This window comes from Hemitrygon akajei, chromosome 23, assembly GCF_048418815.1.
Source record: "Hemitrygon akajei chromosome 23, sHemAka1.3, whole genome shotgun sequence".
NCBI classification, from domain to species: Eukaryota; Metazoa; Chordata; class Chondrichthyes; order Myliobatiformes; family Dasyatidae; genus Hemitrygon; species Hemitrygon akajei.
Window position 1 is genome coordinate 25,247,091 of NC_133146.1, and position 20,288 is coordinate 25,267,378.

At 41.7% G+C, this 20,288-nt stretch overlaps 1 protein-coding gene across 2 annotated transcripts in view; it reads right to left on the reverse strand.

Annotated features, from left to right (window-relative positions):
- Window positions 1–20,288, reverse strand: part of slc22a15 (solute carrier family 22 member 15) — a 52,214-nt gene that overhangs the window by 23,098 nt on the left and 8,828 nt on the right. For both annotated transcript variants that reach the window (XM_073027226.1, XM_073027227.1), the window contains exons 4-7: window positions 14,563–14,727; window positions 12,835–12,964; window positions 6,065–6,286; window positions 3,638–3,778 (exon numbers count right to left, since the gene is read on the reverse strand). In XM_073027226.1, coding sequence (XP_072883327.1) covers window positions 3,638–3,778; window positions 6,065–6,286; window positions 12,835–12,964; window positions 14,563–14,727 — 658 coding nt within the window. The remainder of the gene's footprint in view (window positions 1–3,637; window positions 3,779–6,064; window positions 6,287–12,834; window positions 12,965–14,562; window positions 14,728–20,288) is intronic.

Here is a 20,288-nt window from a genome sequence, read left to right on the forward strand (position 1 = left end):
GATGTCAACAAAATAGAGAGAACACAGAAGAGATTTACTGGAATGTTACCTGGGTTTCAGCACCTAAGTTACAGAGAAAGGTTGAACAAGTTAGGTCTTGTTACAGCATAGAAGGTTGAGGAGGGACTTGATAGAGGTATTTAAAATTACAAGGGGGATAGATAGAGTTGACGTGGATAGGCTTTTTCCATTGAGAGTAGGGGAGATTCAAACAAGAGGACATGAGTTGAGAGTTAGGGGGCAAAAGTTTAGGGATAACACGAGGGGGAATTTCTTTACTCAGAGAGTGGTAGCTGTGTGGAACGAGCTTCCAGTAGAAGTGGTAGAGGCAGGTTCAATTTTGTCTTTTAAAAAAAAAAATTGGATAGGTATATGGACAGGAAAGGAATGGAGGGTTATGGGCTGAGTGCAGGTCGGTGGGAGTAGGTGAGAGTAAGCATTTGGCATGGACTAGAAGGGCTGAGATGGTCTGTTTCCATGGTGTAATTGTTATATGGTTATAAAAGGGCATGCCCTGGGTGCTGGAGGTCCTTAATAATGGAAGCTGCCTTTCTGAGACACCACTCCTTGAAGGTGTCCTGGGTACTTTGTAGGCTAGTAACTAAGATGAAGCCAACTAAATTTATGACCCTCTGCAGCTTCCTTCAGTCCTGTGCAGTAGCCTCCCCACCCCCCTGTACCAGACAGTGATGCAGATTGTCAGAATGCTCTCCAGGTACATCTATAGAAGTCTTTTAATGTATTTGTTGACATGCCAAATCTCTTCAAACTCCTAATGAAGTATACCCACTGTCTTGCCTTCTTTACAACTACATCAATACGTTGGGACCAGGTTAGATCCTCCCTATTGCTCTGTGCATCTCATCAACTGATCAATACACTCCTGTCACCAAAGACTGCACACTATTATTAACATCAACCACCTTCATGTCATCTGTGAACTTACTTGTCATAGCTCCATCAGCCACATCCCAATCTTTAATGTACATAACAAACAGCAGAAGTCCCAATACCAAAGTACACCACCAGTCACAGGATCCTACTCACAAGTGTAACACTGCACCATCACTCTCTGCCTCCATTTAACAAAGTGTTGGTTCCAATTTGCCACCAGTCCCACAGGCTCAAACTTTTTAGACCAGTTTCCCATGTGGGACCTTGTCAAAAGCCTTACTAAAGTCCAGATAGACTAAATTAACGACAATGCCCTCATTAACACACTTCGGTATCTTTTTCAAAAATTAAATTCAATTGATTAGACATGATCTCCTTCTAATGAACCTATGCTGACTATCCCTGATTAATCCCAAAATGGCTAAACAAACTCATTAGAATGAAGTTGCAGAATGAGTTTCCAGAAGGCAACATAGTAATTCTCTTTTAATTAGTGACCACTTGAACCTTGGGAGAATTAGAGCCCTTTTTATTCATAGCTGGCTATTTGTGTGGAGCCTGAAAATTAACAGATTAGTAATATTACTAGATTTACATGCACATCAAAGTGTGTGAAGCTGATTTCCCTTGTACAGATCAGTGATCTCTCTCTTGCAATACATTGTGACATGCTGCACAGATCCTCCAGTGGGGTTTGGAGCAGCTCTCTGATGTCTCCAGTGTTAGAAGCTTCCCCCTTTAAATGGCATTCTAATGGAGAGCACATGTGGGTCGCAGACCTGTATTTCAGAGACTGACAAATGGCAATCATTCTCTGGACCAGTGAGTTCTAATTCCACAGCTCTGAAAAACAGCATTGTGCGATGACTGAAATCACAAGGAGCATCTCTGAGGCAGGGAAAGTGTCAGACATTGCAGCACAGATCCCAATGAGATTTGAAGTACGATTCTGGAATAAAATAGTGCTATGTGTTTGGGTAAATCTATTAACTTGAGCACTGAGAATTAAACTTCCGATTAATGTGTTTAAATAGCATGGTTATGTGGAAATTAAGAACAGACAAAAGATACATGTTGCTTTTCTCCCTCCTACTTGTTCAAAGAGTGGAATGTCACCAACAAAACAGCTGAGTGGCCTGTATGTCATTTAGAGTCTGGTTAAGAGTAACACACATGGAGAACCTGGTCACGTGGGTCAACTTGGGCAAGGGTGGCAGAATGCCTACCTGAAAGATGTCAGTCAGAGATATACAGTATGGAAACCCGCCCTTCATGATGACCAACTTGTCTACATAAGCTCATCTTTTTCCATTTGTTTGGCCCATATCCTCTAAGCCTTTCCATTTCATGATCTGACTTAATGTCTTTTAAATGCTTTAATTGTACCATTCTCTGCCACTTCCTCTGGGAACTCGTTCCATATACTCACCACCCCGTGTGTGAAAAAACTGCCCCTCAGATTAAACTTAAACCTTTATTATCTTAAATGTCTGCCATCTAGTTTTGGAGTCCCCTAACCTGGGAAAAAGACCGTGACCATTCACCTTATCTGTGCTCCTTATGATATTATGAACCTCTGTAGGTTACCTCTCAGTCTTGTATTCTTCAGGGAAAAATATCCCAATCTATTCAGTCTCCCTCCAGTGTAGGCAGGATCAACAAAAATCTTTTCTGCACTCTACAGCTTAATGAAATTTCTTATCCACAGATGACTAGAACTGCACACATTGTTCCGAGGTCTAACTCAAACCTTGTGCACAAAATGGCCACTTTATTAGGTACACCTGTACACCTCATTATTACAAATATCTAATCAGCCAATCAAGTGGTAGCAACTCAATGCATAAAAGCATGCAGACATGGTCAACAGATTCAATTGTTCAAATGGGGAAGAAATGTGATCAAAGTGACTTTGACCATGGAATGATTGTTGGTGCTAGATGAGGTGGTTTGAGTATCTCAGAAAGTGCTGATGTCCTTGGATTTTCATGCACAACAGTCTCAGTTTACAGAGAATGGTGTGACAAACAAAAAAATATCCAGTGAGCAGCAGTTCTGTGGGTAAAAACATCTTGTTAATGAAAGAGGTCAGAGGAGACTGGTTCAAGATGACAGAAAGGTGAGAGTAACTCAAATAACCACACCTTACAATAGTATTGAGCAGAAAACCATCTCTGAGCGTACAACACACTGAACCTTGAAGTGGATGAAACCTTGAAGCACACCAGGTTCCATTGTTGTACCTAATAAAGTGGCCACTGCGCACATAGCTGTAACTTGATGCCGCGACTCTTGTACTCAGAGGTGGAATGTCAAAGAACAAATGGGTTTTCGTCTCAATCTGGTAGTTTCATGTCACCGCTAATAGTGTTGATTTTTATTAAAATGTATTTAATTGTTTCAAATTCCCAGAATTTTGAGGTAGATTAATGTCTCTGGATCAGAAGTCCAGATCTTTTGATATAGATCCAGCAACCTATCCACAAGGCTACCATGTGCATACTGTATGAAGGAGTTTATAAGACAAGTCCCGAACAAATTCCCCTCAGAAACAAGTATAATCTTATCACTGTGATTTGCAGCATGCCATAACCCAACCCAATGAGAAACAGGACAGTACAGGTACAATGGGCCTTTCTTTCCCCCATCTGGAGAACAAAAACAACTGACATCTGCTCAGGCTGCTCTGTTGTTAAATCAGAAGCCACACTTATTCATTCCAGGTGGATAGTTTGACTCTTACCAGGATTTATCAATGAAGTAAAGGCACAAGGGGAATGCTGGCAATTCCACAAGACCATACATGGCAATGTTCAAGTAGCGGTTGCCTTTCAGCTCGCCGGCATTCAACGTCAAGCCGTAATATACAAGACTGCAAACGTACCTGGAATGAACAGATGATGAACAGATGTACCAACAAGCTTCGAACACATACTACAATAAGTGAGAGGGAATGCAGACTGATAAAAGGGCAAAAGGAATAGGGAACAGGATGTTAAAGAGGGCAATGCTCTGAGTCTGGAAAAGGCTGGGGTTCAGACAGTCAAGTGGGTTCTGGAGTGAAGGGGAGAAGAAGAGGAGAGAATAGGAAAAGCAAAAGGTTCAGAAGGTTTGAAGAAAATTGAGGCAGTAACATGAACTTTGGCAATGTCTCACATAGTAGCCTGATCAGAAAGTTAAGGCGCCTGGCGTCCAAGGTGTTTTGCGAAACAAGATCCAAAACTGGCTTGGCGATAGCAGACAGAAAAGGACTAAATTTCTGACTGGAAGCTTGCAACCAATGGGATCCCAAAGGGGTTGGTGTTTGGACTTTTATTTTTTGCAAAATATGTAAATGACTTGGACAACCGTGTTTGTGATCTGGTACGTAAGCTTGCTGATGACACCAAGACTGATGGAGTTGTAGAAAATCAGATGGTTGTCTAAGGAAACAGAAGGGCATATGTCAGCTGGAATGTTTAATGGAGAGGGCCAGAATCCAGGTAAAGTGTGAGGTCATCTAATGAGCCCAGTCATCTGACTGGACACAGCAGAGCTGACAGGGGATATAATGCAGAGGCTGACTAGACACTGCAGGGTCCTTAGAAACACTGACATACAGAGGGATCTTGAAACATATGGTCACAACTTCCTGAAAATGGCGACTCAGGTGGAAAGTGTAGTGAAGGTGCTTAGATTCATAGAAAGGAGCAATGAGTACAAGGGCGGGTATATCATGTTGCAGTTATACACTGGTTAGGCTGCACTTGGTGTATTGTGTGCAGTTCTACAGAAAGCATGTGGCTGCACTAGAAAAGAGTGCAGAAGAGATTCGCCAGGATGATTTGCCTGGGATTGCTCTCACTGGACTGCAAGCAGCTGAGGGATGACCTTAGTGGTTTATAATATTATGAGGGCCAGAGATAGATAGTTATAGTCAAAGCTAAGTGAGTCTAAATCTAGAAGATAAGAGGTTTAAGTAAAGAAAGGACAAATTTACTGCACACAGAGTGGTTGGTAGATGGAACAAGCTGCCAGAGCTTGTGGAGGCTAATACAATAACAACATTTTAAAACTTTCAGATTGGTACATGGATAGCAAAGAAATAAAGGGATACAGGTTACGTGCAGGAAATAGGATTACCATTAACAGGCATCTCAGTGAGTCAGACTAAAGGGCCTGTTTCCATGCTGTACAACTCTGAGTAGAGCATTGAGCAGGGGAACAGGGAGAGAGAGGAAACCGTCTTACTCAGAGGGGAAGAGGGGAGAAACAACTCAGAGACAAAGTGAAAGCTGACTTGTATTCTATCAGGAGAGGTGGGAAGATGGCAGCAGTCCCAGGGCAGGGCACAAAAGATGAAGCAAGGGGGGAAACAGGAGGGAGAAGGTGAGAAATGACCAGGTGTTTAGGGGAGGAAAGAGGGAGGTTTTGAGGGAGGGTGGGGGGTGTAAGGATGGGCAGGAACTTGTAAGGTAAGGGACGGAGAAATGTGGAAGTTCTGGAATTGGAAAGGTATGGGCAAGTGAGGGACAGGAAAGTTGTGGAGCAAAAGGAAAGCTGGATGGAAGTGTGTAGGAGGAAACAAAAGAGGCTCCAGCATAGATGCCAGGTAGGGTGGTGGCTATGAAAGGGCAGAAGCAAGGAAGGGAGGTGGGTGGAATACCAAAAAGGTGTCAGGAAGAGGTCAGTAATATGTGGGGAGGGGATGGAAATGGGGGAAGTGGTGTGTGATGTGATGAAAGGCTCTCTTTAAACACACTACTGTCAACGTTTTGCTTTCTCCCTACCCAAACAAGCAAAAGCAGTCGTGAAATATGGGGACAGAAGAGGCACCAAACAGCCTAAAATTCCACAGGAAAAGAGACTTTGTGACAGAATGGATTAACAAAATGTAATTTTTTTTCTATTATTACAGTGGTTCAGTATTGTGTGGTGCAACATACTTACAAGACATACTGGATTTAGTTTGGAACGAAGTACGAGGTGAGATCTCATTTTGCATTCAGTAAGAGATTACCTCATTTCCTCCTTATTTTTACTAATATACAAAGTGAGCTGTGGTCTGATGATCTGCAAGCAGTAGATCATGAAACATTGGCACTTCAAGCCTTTAAGACATGCTTCAGATCCAGCTGACTGCACAATTATCTGCAAGTCTCTGCACAATATTCTTTTTATGGCCACTTACCATACATACATCAAGATGACACTTCTCCAGCGTAATACAGGATGTCTCACCAGCTCCATAAATCCATGAGCAGGTTGACCAACTTTCTTGGCTCCTGTACAGGGTTTTAGCTGAATGAAAATCTTCTCATTGCCATTCCTGTATGCAATACTTTGCAATACCTCCTCTGCTTCCTCAGTCCTCCCCTGAGAGTACAACCACCGTGGTGACTCTGGAATTGTTCTGTCAGAAAATTGACACCATTAATTTCAACTCATACAAGTGAGTTATGAATTACTTAATGGAACGGCCCAGTTTTTACCCTATTCACTGCCTGCTCAACCCTTACCCGTTTGAGATTTCAGCATTTCTTTAGTGATAATTCAAGTTAAAGTTCACGTTATTGTCACGAATAACTGACACACAAAGTAATATTACCACAAGTAAATTAACAAATAACAAGATGCATTTACAACACAAGTTAAAAGGTAAACAGTATAATGTTACTGGCACTTCATCATGATGAGGCCTGGGTGGTGGCAGGGAGTTCAGTAGTCTTACGGCCTAGGGTAACAGTTCTTGTCCTAATGCTACAGTACCTCCTACCCAATGGTAAGGGGTCAAAGAGATTGGTGGATGGATGGAAGGGATCATTGCCAATGTTAACAGTTTAAAACCAATACTAAATTGTTTTCTATGGATACAAAACACATACAATAGCATTAAGTTATGGCGATGTTAATCAGTGCTATTATATATTACATTATTTGTAGATGCAACAAACAGTTGGCTAGGCTAGTCTTTGTTGCTATTTATAGTCTGCATGGCCTGTAAGCAACTTCCATATCTTTAGCAGAAAAGCTTTTTCTGGACATCATCCCTAATTCTATTTCCAAGGGAACTAACCTCTTCCTATCTGTCCTATAAAATCCTTGAATACCCTCATCACTCCAATCTGATCTTCATCCTCCAGGGGAGTAATATCAACCTCTTCCCATAAGCTAAGTTTATTTCTTTCTGGTGATACCTCACTGTATTTCCTCTGTGGCCAATATGTTTTCACTGAAGTCTGGTAATCTAAACCAAACAGAGCAATTCAGGTGGAATCTCATCAGGTTTTATAGTCATTACTTTGTAAAAGAAAAAGAGATTGAACAGAAGGAAGATTCCTAAAATGGTCAAAGATGAGATGAATGATGTTTGCTACTATAAAATATTACTATGAAAAAAGGGCTTCAAACGTGGTTGTCTTAATTTAGTTCCTCCTGCTCAGAATTAAACTCAGCACACCATCTCCCCCACCCCCCCCAAAGTCACATGTTTAGGTTTGATTTATTCTGAGGCTGCTTATGTGAGTTTTCTTTGTGATTTTGAACTTCAACACATTTACCCTAGTAATGAATTATAAAACAGTGCTCCAATCTGGGCACTATGCTACTGTTGTGTTTACCATAATGTTATTACAGTACTAACGACCTGGGTTCAATTCCCGCTGCAGTGCTTTAGGAGTTTTAAATGTTCTCCCCGTAACCACATGGGTTTCCACTGAAGGCTTCGGTTTCCACCTACATTCGAAAGATGTGCGGGTAGGTAGGTTAACTGATCACCTGGGTGTAATTGGTCAGCGTGGCCTGATTGGACCAGAAGCGCTGTATCTCCAAATCAAAAGGTAAAACACACTTCAGCTTTCAACACAATGTGTGCATGTTAACTACCTTTAATAACATTTGCATGAAATGCTTGAGACTGTTTACTACATTTGAAATTCTGTATAAATGCAAACTGTTGATTTAATAACTTATGGTAAACAGTGGTCAATTATTTGATTGTCAAATCAAGTTCACGTTTGTCATTCAATAGCATAATTGCACATCACCAAACAGAACAATGCACCTCCAAACCAAGGTGCACAACACAGTACATACAACTTACATACAGCACATCAAGTAATATTACCATAATAAATTAACAAACAATAAGGTGCTAGTTAAAAAAATAAACAATATAAAGCTATGGGTGTTTCAGGAGACCAAGGTGGTGGCAGGAAGTTTAGCAGTCTCATGCTGGGAGAAGTTGTTTCCTGTCTTAACAGTCCCTGTCCTAATGCTACAGTACCTCCTGCCTGATGGTTAGGGGGTCAATGAGATTGTTGGACAGATGGGAGGGATCACTGACAATGCTAAGGGCTCTGTGTACACAGCACTCCTGATAAATAGCTCAGATGGGCACATGAGAGACGCTGAAGATCTTTTCAGAAGTCCTCGATGCAATGTTATTATAAATGCAATCACCAGTGGCATGTGTCTATCGAGACAAAGAGGATAGGATGTAGGACCTAAGTATTTGCTTTTTAGATTGAAAAGTATCCAGATGATGCAAAACCATAAATAAGTTACATGAAAGACTGCAAAAAGGCTGCAAAGAGATATTGGCGGAGTTAGCAAGTTGGAAAGATGGCAACAGATGGAGCACGATGTGAGCTTTAATATAGAGCAGAAGTCCATAAGTCCATTCAGCTCATTGTCTGCTCCACCATTCAATCATTCCTGATTTATTAGGCCTCTCAACCCCACAGAACACTTTTCAAACAAGTAAATTTTGGTGAATAACATTAGTGTGCTGGTTGACAAGAGGCATGAAAATAACAAGCGAATATAGCAAGCAATTAAAATTCAAAAGGTGTGTGAGTTTTTGTTGAAATGGGTTGGAGCACAAAACTAAGGCTGACTTGCTGCAATTGCTAATGGCCTAGTTGATACTACATTTGGAATATCACATGCAGTTATGTGCTCCTTACCTATATAAGGAATTACTCGGAGATATCATGAAAGGAATCCACAACGTCCTTTGTGTAAGATGCAGAAGCTTTGGGAGACTTCTCGTTTCCCTGATACATCTGCACAAAATGCACTGAGCTGCAGCTCCTTAGAGACCCTGTTAAGGAACTGGAGAGGCAGCTGGATGACCTTTGGCTCATACGGGTAAATGAGGTGATGGAGAGGAACTACAAGGAAGTAGTCACTCCTAAGTTTCAGGAGGCAGGTACCTGGGTGACTGTCAGGAAAGGGAAAGGGGAGTAGGCAGCCAGTGCAGAGTACCCCTGTGGCCATTCCCCTCAATAATAAGTATAACACTTTGAATCCTGTTGGGGAGGGGGGGTGAAATGACCTACTGGGAGAAACCGCAGCAACCTGATCTCTGGCATAGACTCTGTCTCCGTGGCTCAGAAGGGAAGGGAGGAGAAGAGGAGTGCAACACTGACAGGAGATTCCATAATCAGATGAACAGACAGTAGATTCTGTGGATGTGAAAGAGACACCCAGATGGTATGTTGCCTCCCTGGTGCCAGGGATGTCTCAGATCGGCCCACAGTATCCTAAAGGGGGAAGGTGTACAACTGGAAATCATGGTACACATTAGTACTAGCATTAGTAGGAAAAGAGATGGGGTGCTGAAGAGAGAATACAGGGAGTTAGGTAGAAAGCTGACAAGTGGGACCTCAAAGGTTGTAATCGCCAGATTACTGCCTGTGCCACATGCCAGTGAGGGTGATAGGATGATTGAGCGGATGGATGCATGGCTAAGGAATTGGTGTGGGGTGGGGTGTAATGTTATGGCAATCATGGGATATTTCAATATGAAGGTAGCTTAGCTTAAGCCCATCACCTCTATTGAGGCATAAACCACCAACAGCAGATTGCCAGAGTCATCTCTCCTGGTTCAGTCTTTCAAGTTATCCCAGGTGTAGCTCATCTTCTTCCTCTACCAGGATGAGATCTTTGGAGCTTCTATTGGTGTTTCTATAGCACTGGGTTTTTACAGGATGTGGTTGCTATCCTCATGCCCAACCCATCACCTTTCAAAGCCAGGCTTGGGACCATCCATGGTGGAGTTCAATACGTAGGAAGATGGGGAAAATCAGGGTGGTGCAGGATCCCAAGAGAAGGAATTTGTAAAATGCCTATGAGGTGGTTTTTTTACAGCAGCTTGTGATTGAGCCCATTAGAGGAATGACAATTCTGGATTGGATGTTATGTAATAACCAAGATTTGATTAGAGAGTTTAAGGTAAAAGAACCCTTAGGAGGCAGTAATCATACTATGATAGAATTCACCCTAATCGGATGCATCAGTACTACAGTGGAGTAAAGAGAATTACAGAGGCATGAGATAGGAGCTGGCCAAAATTGAATAGCTACATCCCAAAAATGAAGAAGTATTCTAAAGAGGAGAGTTGAAGCAACCATGACTGACAAGGGAAATTAAAGACAGAATAAAAACAAAAGGGCATAAATTAGTAAAAATTAGTGGGAAAATAGAGGAATGGGAAGCTTTTAAAAACCAAAAGAAAGCAGCTAAAAAGGTCATAAAGAGAGATAAGAAGAAATATGAAAGTAAGCTAGTCGATAGTATAAAAGAGAATATAAAAAGCTTTTTTTCAGATATAAAAGGTGTAAAAGAGAGGCAAGAGTGGATATCAGATTGCTGGAAAATGACTCTGGAGAGGTAGTAATGGGGGACAAAGAAATGGCGGATGAACTTAATAAGCATTTGGTATCAGCCTTCATGGTGGAAGACAACTAGCAGAATGCCAGAAATGTGAGTGTGTCAGGGGGCAGAAGTGAGTGTCATTGCTATCACTAAGGAGAAGGTGCTTGGGAAGCTGAAAAGTCTGAAGACAGATTGGTCACTTGGACCAGGATTCTGAAAGATGTCGCTGAAGAGATTATGGAAGCAACAGTAATGATCTTTCAAGATTTACTATATTCTGGAATGGTTCCAGGGGACTAGAAAATTGCAAATGTCATCTAACTCTTAAAGAAGAGAGGGAAGCAGTAGAAAGGAAATTATAGGCCAGTTAGCCTGGCTACAGTGGTTGAAAGGACATTGGAATCTATTATTAAGAGGCACATGACCAAATAGGCTAGATTCAGCAGGGGAAATCTTGCCTGACAAATCTGTTGGAATTCTTTGAGGAAATATCAGACCGGATAGACAAAGGAGAGTCAGCAGATGTTTATTTGGATTTTCAGAAGGCCTTTGACAAGGTGCCATACATGAGTCTGCTTAACAAGATTAGAGCCCCAGGTATTACAGGAAAAATACTAACATGGATAGAAGATTGACTGATTGGCAGGAATCAAAGAGTGTCCTCTTCTGGTTGACTGCCAGTGGTGCTCTGCATGGATCTGTATTTGGACTGCTTCTTTTCACATTATATGCCAATGATATGGATGAAGGAATTTATAGCTCTGAGGTCAAGTTTGCAGACAATATGAAGATAGGTGGAGGGGCAGGTAGCGTTAAGGAAACAGAGAGTCTGCAGAAGATAGTAGACAGATTAGGAGAATGGGCAAAGAAGAGCCAGATGGAATATAGTGTAGGAAGTGTATGGTCATACACACGATAGAAAGAATAAAGGTGTGGACTATTGTCTAAATGAGGAAAGAAAATCAAAAATCTGAGGTGAAAAGGGACGTGAGAGCCCTTGTACGGGATTCTCTAAAGGTTAACTTGCAGGTTGAGTTGGTAGTAAGGAAGGCAAATGCAATGTTGGCATTCATTTCAAAAGGACGACTAGAATACAAAAAGCAAGAATATAGTCCTGAAGCTTTAGGAGGCATTGGTCAGACAACACTTGGAGTATTGTAAGCAGTTTTGGGGCCCCTTATCCAGGAAGTGATGTGCTGGCATTGGAGAGAGTCCAGAAGTTCACAAGAATGATCCCAGCAATGAGAGGGTTATCATATGAGATGCGTTTAATGCCCCTGGGCTTGTACTCGCTGGAGTTTAAAAGAGTAAGAGGTAATCTCACTAAAACCTACAGAATATTGTAAGGCCTAGATAGAGTGGATGTGGAGAATATGTTTCCTATAGTAGGGGAATGTAGGACCAGAGGGCACAGCCTTAGAATGGAGGGATATCCATTTCGAACAGAGATGAGGGAAGTTTTCTTTAGCCAGAGGGCAGTGAACCTGTGAAATTAATTGCCACAAATGGCTGTGCAGGCCAGGTCATGGGGTATATTTAAGGTAGAGATTTAAAGGTACTTGACAACACACACAAAATGCTGGAGGAACTCAGCAGGCCAGGCAGCATCTGTGGAAAAGAGTAAACAGTCGACGTTTCGAGCCAAGACCCTTCAGCAGGACTGGAGAAAAAAAGATGAGGAGTAGAGTTAAAAGGTGGGGCAGCGGGGGGAGAGAGAAACACAGGGTGATAGCTAAAAATGGGGGGGGAGGGGTGAAATAAAGAGCTGGGAAGTTGATCAATGAAAGAGTTTCTGGGCTGGAGAAGGAGTCTGATAGGAGGGGAAGAAAGAAAAAGGGGGAGGAGGGAGGCAATGGTCAGACAAGGAGATAGGTGACAGAGGGAAAAGTGGGTAGAGAATGGTGGAGAAAGAGGGGCATTACCAGAATTTCGAGTAATCGATGATCATACCATCCGGTTGAAGGCTACCCAAACGGAATATAAGGTTTTGTTCCTCCAACCTGACCATGGTCGCATCACGACAGCGGAGGAGACCATGGATAGACATATTGGATTGGGAATGGGAAGTGGAATTAAAATTGGTGGCCAATGAGCGATCCTGCTTTCTCTGGCGGGCGAAGCATAGGTGCTCAGTGAAGCAGTCTCCCAATCTACATCAGATCTCACGGGAGGTCACACTGGGAGCACTGAACACAATACGTAACCCCAAAAGACTCACAAAAAGCTCATTTATCAACATTCCTCAAAATATGAAACAGCAGCTACTGTCAAATTTGTTTAAGCCTTTAAATCACAACTTACATGAAAAAGAAGAAAAACAGAACTCCAGGGAAATTGGCTGCAGCGGTGAGAACACGCCAATCCCTGATGAAATAACCAATGACAGCAAACGCTGCGATTCCAAATGCAAACACCAAATTGGTGAGTGACCCTGAATTAAAACAAAAATCTTAATTTAAAATAAATTCAATTCTTGCTCAGTGAACAGTGCACAAATCCCTCTGTTGAGTTTACAACATTCATCTTGAAGAATGCTTCACAACTTAAAGATTTATAATGGAATTTGAATGAGAAAGATATGGATTTAATGCATTAAGTGGGAGTTGAATCGATAGGCCTGATGGTGAAAATAGATGTAATGGAACAAAGGGCTGTGTGGATCAGCATCTGAATGTGGAAAAATGTGAGGTCTTCAAAAATAAAAATGTGGAGTACATTTTATATGGAGAGAGTTCATAAAGTGCTGGTGTTCAGAAAGTCCCGAATGCCTTTTATGCAAAAATCCCTACAAATTAACGTGTTGGTACAGCAGGAAAATGCAAGGTCTTCATTGCAAGGGAATTTGAATGTAAGAGTAAAGACACCTTCCTGCAATTATATGCTGCCCTAGTGAGACAACAGCTGAAAAACCTGAGATAGATTTAGCTTTCTATATATAGAAGAGTGTACTTGCAACTGAGTGCAACAAAAATTTACCAGGGTGATCCCTCTGATGGGGAGACTAATGTGGTCAGAGGATAAATTAAACTAATTTAATTGAATGGTAGAGTGTGCATAAGGGCCAAACAGCTTCCTCCTGGCTCTGTGGTCCAGAACTTTTAGAGCGAACATGGGAGACAGATAGGCTAAATGGACTGGAGATCTCCTACCTCAAGTCTGTTCCAACTAACATGGCTGTGGGATACAAGCAAGAATTACTACATTCAGAGCACAAACTTCACAATGATCAGGGAAAATAAAATCGTAATGGATGAACAATCAAATATTTGAATAACAAATATTGACCTCTTATCTCCAAACACCTCAAACTGACTAGCAGCAGGTGTGAAGAAAGTAAATATAACTCCATTATTTAGGAGGAGGGAAAGAGATAATAGGGAATTGCAAACAAATTAATCATAGGAAAATGATGGATAATGGTAATTAGGCAATTTGAAAACAATAGGACTGTAGATAACCAACACTGATTTATGATAAAGTTTGACAAGACTTTGAGAGTAAATTAGGGGAAACCAGCAGATGTTTTTAAAATTTTAAAGGCATTTAATAAAATACCATGCCAGAGATTATTTTTTAAAACTTCGAACATGGAATGGGGTAATATACTGGCCTGGATTAAAGCTGTGACTAATGGGGTGTTGAAAGGACCTGACAGTCAATAGCTTCACTAAGCCACTGAGGTCATCTATGCTCAGTTAAAAACACTATTACACAACCTTCAAGCAACACACACAAAATGCTGGTGGAACACAGCAGGCCAGGCAGCATCTATAAGGAGAAGCACTGTTGATATTTCGGGCCGAGACCCTTTGTCAGGACAGTCCTGATGAAGGGTCTCAGCCCGAAACATCGACAGTGCTTCTCCTTGTAGATGCTGCCTGGCCTGCTATGTTCCACCAGCATTTTGTATGTGTTGCTTGAATTTCCAGCATCTGCAGATTTCCTCGTGTTTGCTTTTGAAATTACATAACTTTACAGATTTTCATTTATCTTTGAATTTAATACTCAAACAATGGGAAACCTCTCCACCTGTTAAAGCCCAATAGGATTTGCCCACAAATTCCTGTGTCAGTACAAAAGCCACCAGGGACATTCCACCATTCACAAACCCAACAAGAAGTCGCATCAAGGCAAAGATTTCATAATTAGGAGCGGCTGCTGTAATGAACCCAAATACGACATCAAGGAATAAGCCTGGAAGAAATAAAAATATGGTTTGAAACATTTATTTCAACTTGATCATCCAAGAAGTAAATCAGTTTAATAAGCAGCCTGCTCAGTTTTCACTGAAGTAGTAAATGTTTCATTTGCTCAGGACATTTAACAATACAGGTCTTCCCAAACATGTAGATAATCTAACTTAATACACAGTCTGCACATACGAATTAGTGTTGACGAGACCCGTGGAATGGATTTGCCAGCTGCTGTGTGAGAACTCAGTCTGCAGCTGCATTTCCGAATTGTGAACTCAAAAGTTCAAGGTACATTCACTGTCAAAGTATGTATATAATATATAACCTTGAGATTCATCTCCTTACAGGCAGCTACAGAACAAGAAACCCAAAAAGAATCCATTAAAGAAAATCCAACAAGCACCCAATTTGGGGGGTGGGGAGAAGGTGTGGGGGGGGGGGAGCAGTGAGGGGTGAATGTGAAGAGTGGGGGGGTGAGAAAAACACAAATTGTGCAAGCAATAAAAGCAAGCAAACAGCATTCAGAACGAAAGTGAGTCCATGGACACGAAGCCCAAACCAGCCCGAGCATGCCCACAGCCTCAGCCTACAACAGTGGAGCAAAACTTAGCAGAAATGCAGATACAAAACCTGGAGCAGCCAGATAAGGTCCACAGCAACAGCCTCAATGCAGCAGAGCAAAGCAAATGTCGCAGTGCAGCGAGCAGTATGGCCCAACCCTCACCTCCAGTCTCAACACGCTGCCTTTTCAGTCATCTGGCCTGGCACTTAAATCGTCAGGTCATTCCTCACCCCAAGACCTGGGTCTGGCTGCATTGATACACTCTGGGTCTGGATCCCACCACCATATTCTGGCCCATACCCAACCTATCCAAATCAGCCCAGCACTTAGATCGATTAACTGTCCAGGTCACGGAGTTCTCAAGAACAGAACACTGCCATCATCTGCAGACTCCATGTGGCCAGAGAGGTCATTGACCTTAATTATCGACTGCTTTTCCCTCTTCAGATGCCACCTGACCTACTGGCTTTTATAATACAGCAACTGCTTATCCTAGGCTTGGAGATTTCAGGTGGTCCGATAAGGTCAACACGAGCAGCAGTCCTGAACATCCTCCAGCAAAGATAGCAGCCAATCACTCTAAACATTTATTACAGTGCTAGAGAGAAAAGAAGGTCAGATTTCTTCATCCAGATCCCCAAAAAGAATATTAAGCAAATCTAAAGATGATCTGGCCTAAAGTCCTGCAGGAATGCTTTATCGCTAAGGCATTCATCACCCAATCTCAGTATCCTTGTTTGGACCAAGGTTGCAACAGGTCTTGAGCCAAATGGCCCTGCCAAAACTCAAGCAGCAGTAGAGGTAATGGCAAGTATAATTTGACAAAACTGTCGACAATACCTTCCATCGCTCTGCTGACGATGAAAGGCTGGATGGCAACGAGTGTGACTGCACATGACTACTTTTAATGGATGAGATTAAACTTGATAACTTTCCACATTGGCATTGGTGTACTAGAACTGCGTGCTTATCAGCAATATTAGTACTGGAACAAAGAACTACAGTAATACAGCCTTCCTTTATTCAATGCACTCAGCTATTTCTTGCTGTTACTTGGAGTGAATGATTGGCTCTCATGTTAGTGGGGACCTTGTGAGGAAGCAAAGATGAAAAATCCAATCAGTGTCTCATCTTCAGCAGTCACACGACTGAGTGAGGGTGAGAAATATTACTTGGATTTCTTCCTCCTAATAAGTGTGCAACTGACAACCACCATTCTAGATTGGATGTGGCAAGATAGCAGAGCTTTGATATGAATAATTGCTTAATTTTCTGAGGCAAGTTGCTTATATTGTACCACATGACAGGGTTGGAGTTTTATCAGCTTGGTGCCTGATTGTTATTATTCCTGACATACCTTTCTATCTTCACCTGGGGAAGACCCCCTCACTTAACACTATTGGCAGAATGAGGGATATGCCATAATGTTTCCAATCATTGTAGAATACTATTTTGCTGCTGCCAACAGCTTACAGTGCCTCATGGTTATCTGGTTTTGAGCTGGCAGATGTGCTCCGAATCAATTATCATAACGGCAATCACAAACACAAGAGATTCTGAGTATACTGGAAATCCAGAGCAACACACACAAAACACTGGGGGAACTCAGGTCAGGCAGCTTCTATGGAGAGGAATAAACAGTCAGCCGAGACCCTTCAGTAGGAATCATAATGGCAATGTGCTCAGTGACAATCCACATGGACTATACGGTGGTCAGTCCTACTCATTGTCATGGACAGATGTATCCACAGATGGGAATGCGGCCAAGTGAATATATCATACAGGATGACTCTCCCATCACCTGACAGAGTCAGTGGAGAAACTCTGTTTGAGAGTTATCCAGTGGTGCTACAACAACCGACTTGCTGATGGATATCTCAGTGGTCTCGCTGTTCTTAGTGCATCTTCCAATCGACTTTCAATGTGACTCATACACTTATTAGCCGAGGAAAGGTGCTGAAAGGTAATGTGGAGGTTTCCTTGTCCATGCTTGAACTAAGACACCACAGGCTCCAGAGTAAATGTTAAGGGGCCATGGAGTACTTTCACCTCAAACAGGTATGTCCTTTTTGAGCATACACTAACTCAGCTTCTGCTCTACTGATCATCAGCTCAGTTCCCTTAATTTGGAAGCATTGTCATGGAGCAATATGGCACAGAGAAAAGCCCTTCATCCCATCTAATGCATACTAAACTATAATTCTGCCTAGCTCCATTGAACCACACTTAGACCAGAGCTCTCCATGTACTTTTCAAACTTCTCTTAAATGTTATGCTTAAACCTGCATCCACCACTTCCTCAGGCAGCTCATTCCACACTCAGATGTTTCATTTGGAAGACGGACTGCACTGGAGTGACACTGCAGAGACCGAATTGGATGGCTAGGTTGATGCCAGCTTCTGCTTTATTTTTAATTAATTTAATCTGACTCAGCTGAGGTGTTTGTTCTGTCATTTCAAAGTACAGTTACACAGAAACCAAATTGCTTTGGGGTCTTGTGAACTGGATGAGGACAGATTCCCTTTCCTGAAAGGTATTAATAAACCGGATGAGTTTTTAATGACAATCTGATAGCGTCACACTGATCATTGTTAAGAATGTTTTTTTAATACAGATTTATATGATTTGTTAAATTTAAAAGTCCTGTACATTCAATCACAAAGAGAAAATCTGCAGATGCCTGGAAATCCAAGCAATACACACAAAATGCTGAAGGAACTCAGCAGACCAGGCAGCATCTATGGAAAAGAGTACAGTTGACATTTCGGGCTGAAACCCTTCAGCAGGTCTGGAGAAAAAAAGATGAGGAGTCAGAGTTAAAAGGTGAGGGGAGGGAGAAGCACAAGGTGATTGGTGAAACCAGGAGGGGAAGGAGTGAAATAAAGAGTTGGGAAGTTGATTGGTGAAAGAGTTACAGGACTGGAGAAGAGGGAGTCTGATTGGAGAGGACAGAAGGCCATGGAAGAAAGAAAAAGGGGGAGGAGCACCAGATGGAGGTGATGGACAGGTAAGGAGATAAAGTGAGAGAGGGAAATGGGGACGGGGAATGGTGAAGGGTGGGGAGGCATTACTAGAAGCTCAAGAAATCGATGTTCATGCCATCAGGTATCTACCCAGATGGAATATAAGGTGTTGTTCCTCCAGCCTGAGTGTGGCCTTATCCTGAGAGTAGAGGAGGCCATGGATAGACATTTCGGAATGTCATGATGAGGCCTTACTCAGGCTGGAGGAACAACACCTTATATTCTGTCAGCTCTTTACTTCACCTCCCGTTTTTTTTTGTCCAGACCTGCTAAAGGGTCTTGGCCCGAAATGTTGACTGTACTCTATTCTATAGATGCTGCATGGCCTGCTGAGCTCCTCCAGCAGTTTATGAGAATCCTGTATCCAGTAATTTAACTATAACATCATCATTCCAAAAGGCTTTTTAACTTATTTTTAGACTTAATCCAATCAAATCCTTTCTTTAAAGCTTAAAACTAACAGTTGCATTTTCAAATATAGTAAATAAGTGAACTGCTGCAATTACCTACAAAGTAATAGTGGCTATACTTCCAAGTATTTCATTGGCTGTTAAGCTCTTTAGGGCGTCCTGTGAAATGTACTACATAAATGCAATTTCTTTCTTGCCATCTAGAATTAAATAGAAGATGCACAACATCACTGGTGGCACAATTATTTTGGAAAAAAAAAATGAAAACTGAAATTCTTCCAAGAGATCCAAACAGCACACTGTGATATTGCATGGAATCCTCCATCAATCCATAGAATCAAGGGTCAATTCCTAAAATCCAGCTGAAAAACGCATTTCAAATGGATGTGCTTTTAAATCAATCAGTTCAAAGCTTCAAATCGAAAAGCTACAAATGCCAAAAATCTGAAATACTCTTTGGTTTGTTTAATCTGGAAAAACTTCTCGATCTCAGTGTACTCCAGCTTCCTATCTTTGATGCAGAATTCCAAATCTTCACTATCTTGCAGGAATAATTTCTTCTCATCTCTATCCTTCATGGCCAGTCTGTTTTTTTGAGACTGAACCCTTGGTTTTAGATAAGCAGCCAAAGGAAACATCATCCCTGTATCTATCTCATCAGGTCCCAAACAAAGAGATCGCATATCATTACTTTAAATTAAATCTGATAAATTTCCCTTCATATGACAACCCCTGAATACACCCCCAACACTCCCATCAGGGAATCACTTTGATGAATTTCTGCTATATTCTCTTAAACAGAAGTATAACTCTCCCTGAGTAGTGAGACCACACCTGTATACAGCATTTCAAATGTGGTCTCACTAGGACCCCAAATAAATGGAGCAACACAACCTTCCATTCTTCTAAACTCCAATGAGTTTAGGCTTAGCCTGTTCAACCTTTCCTCAGAACATGACTTCATCCCAAGAATCAACCTTGTAAATGTTTTCTTAACTTTATCCAATACAAACATATCCCTCCTTAAACAGGAAAACTAAAGCTGTATGCGGTGCTCCAAGTGTGGTATCACCAACATCCTGAACAGCTGCTGCAAGACTTCCCTACATTCATACTCCACTCGTTTTGAAATTAAGGTCAATGTTCCCTTCACCTTCCTAACTCCTGGCTGCTCCTAATTTTCTGTTTCATGTATGAGTACAAACCCCTCTGTATAACAGAATTCCAGTCTCTCTCCGTTCAAACTAGATTCCATTTTCCTATTTCCCTCCCAAAATAGATAACTTCACATATCCTTCATTATACTCCATCTGTCAAATTTATGTCCACTAATTTAAAGTACAAGTACTCCTCGACAAATTCTTGTGTGCTTCTCAAAATTTGCTTTCACACCCACCATCACTCCTCAGCAAACTAGGCAATAATGATAGTCACTTCATTTAAGTCATCAATATATGCAGTAGATTGTAAATAACTGAGATCCCAGCATCCCATAGCTGCAGAAGTAAAATCTACCTCTTCAATTGCACATTTGGTAACCTGCCTATGCACCTCCTGCTGTGACCT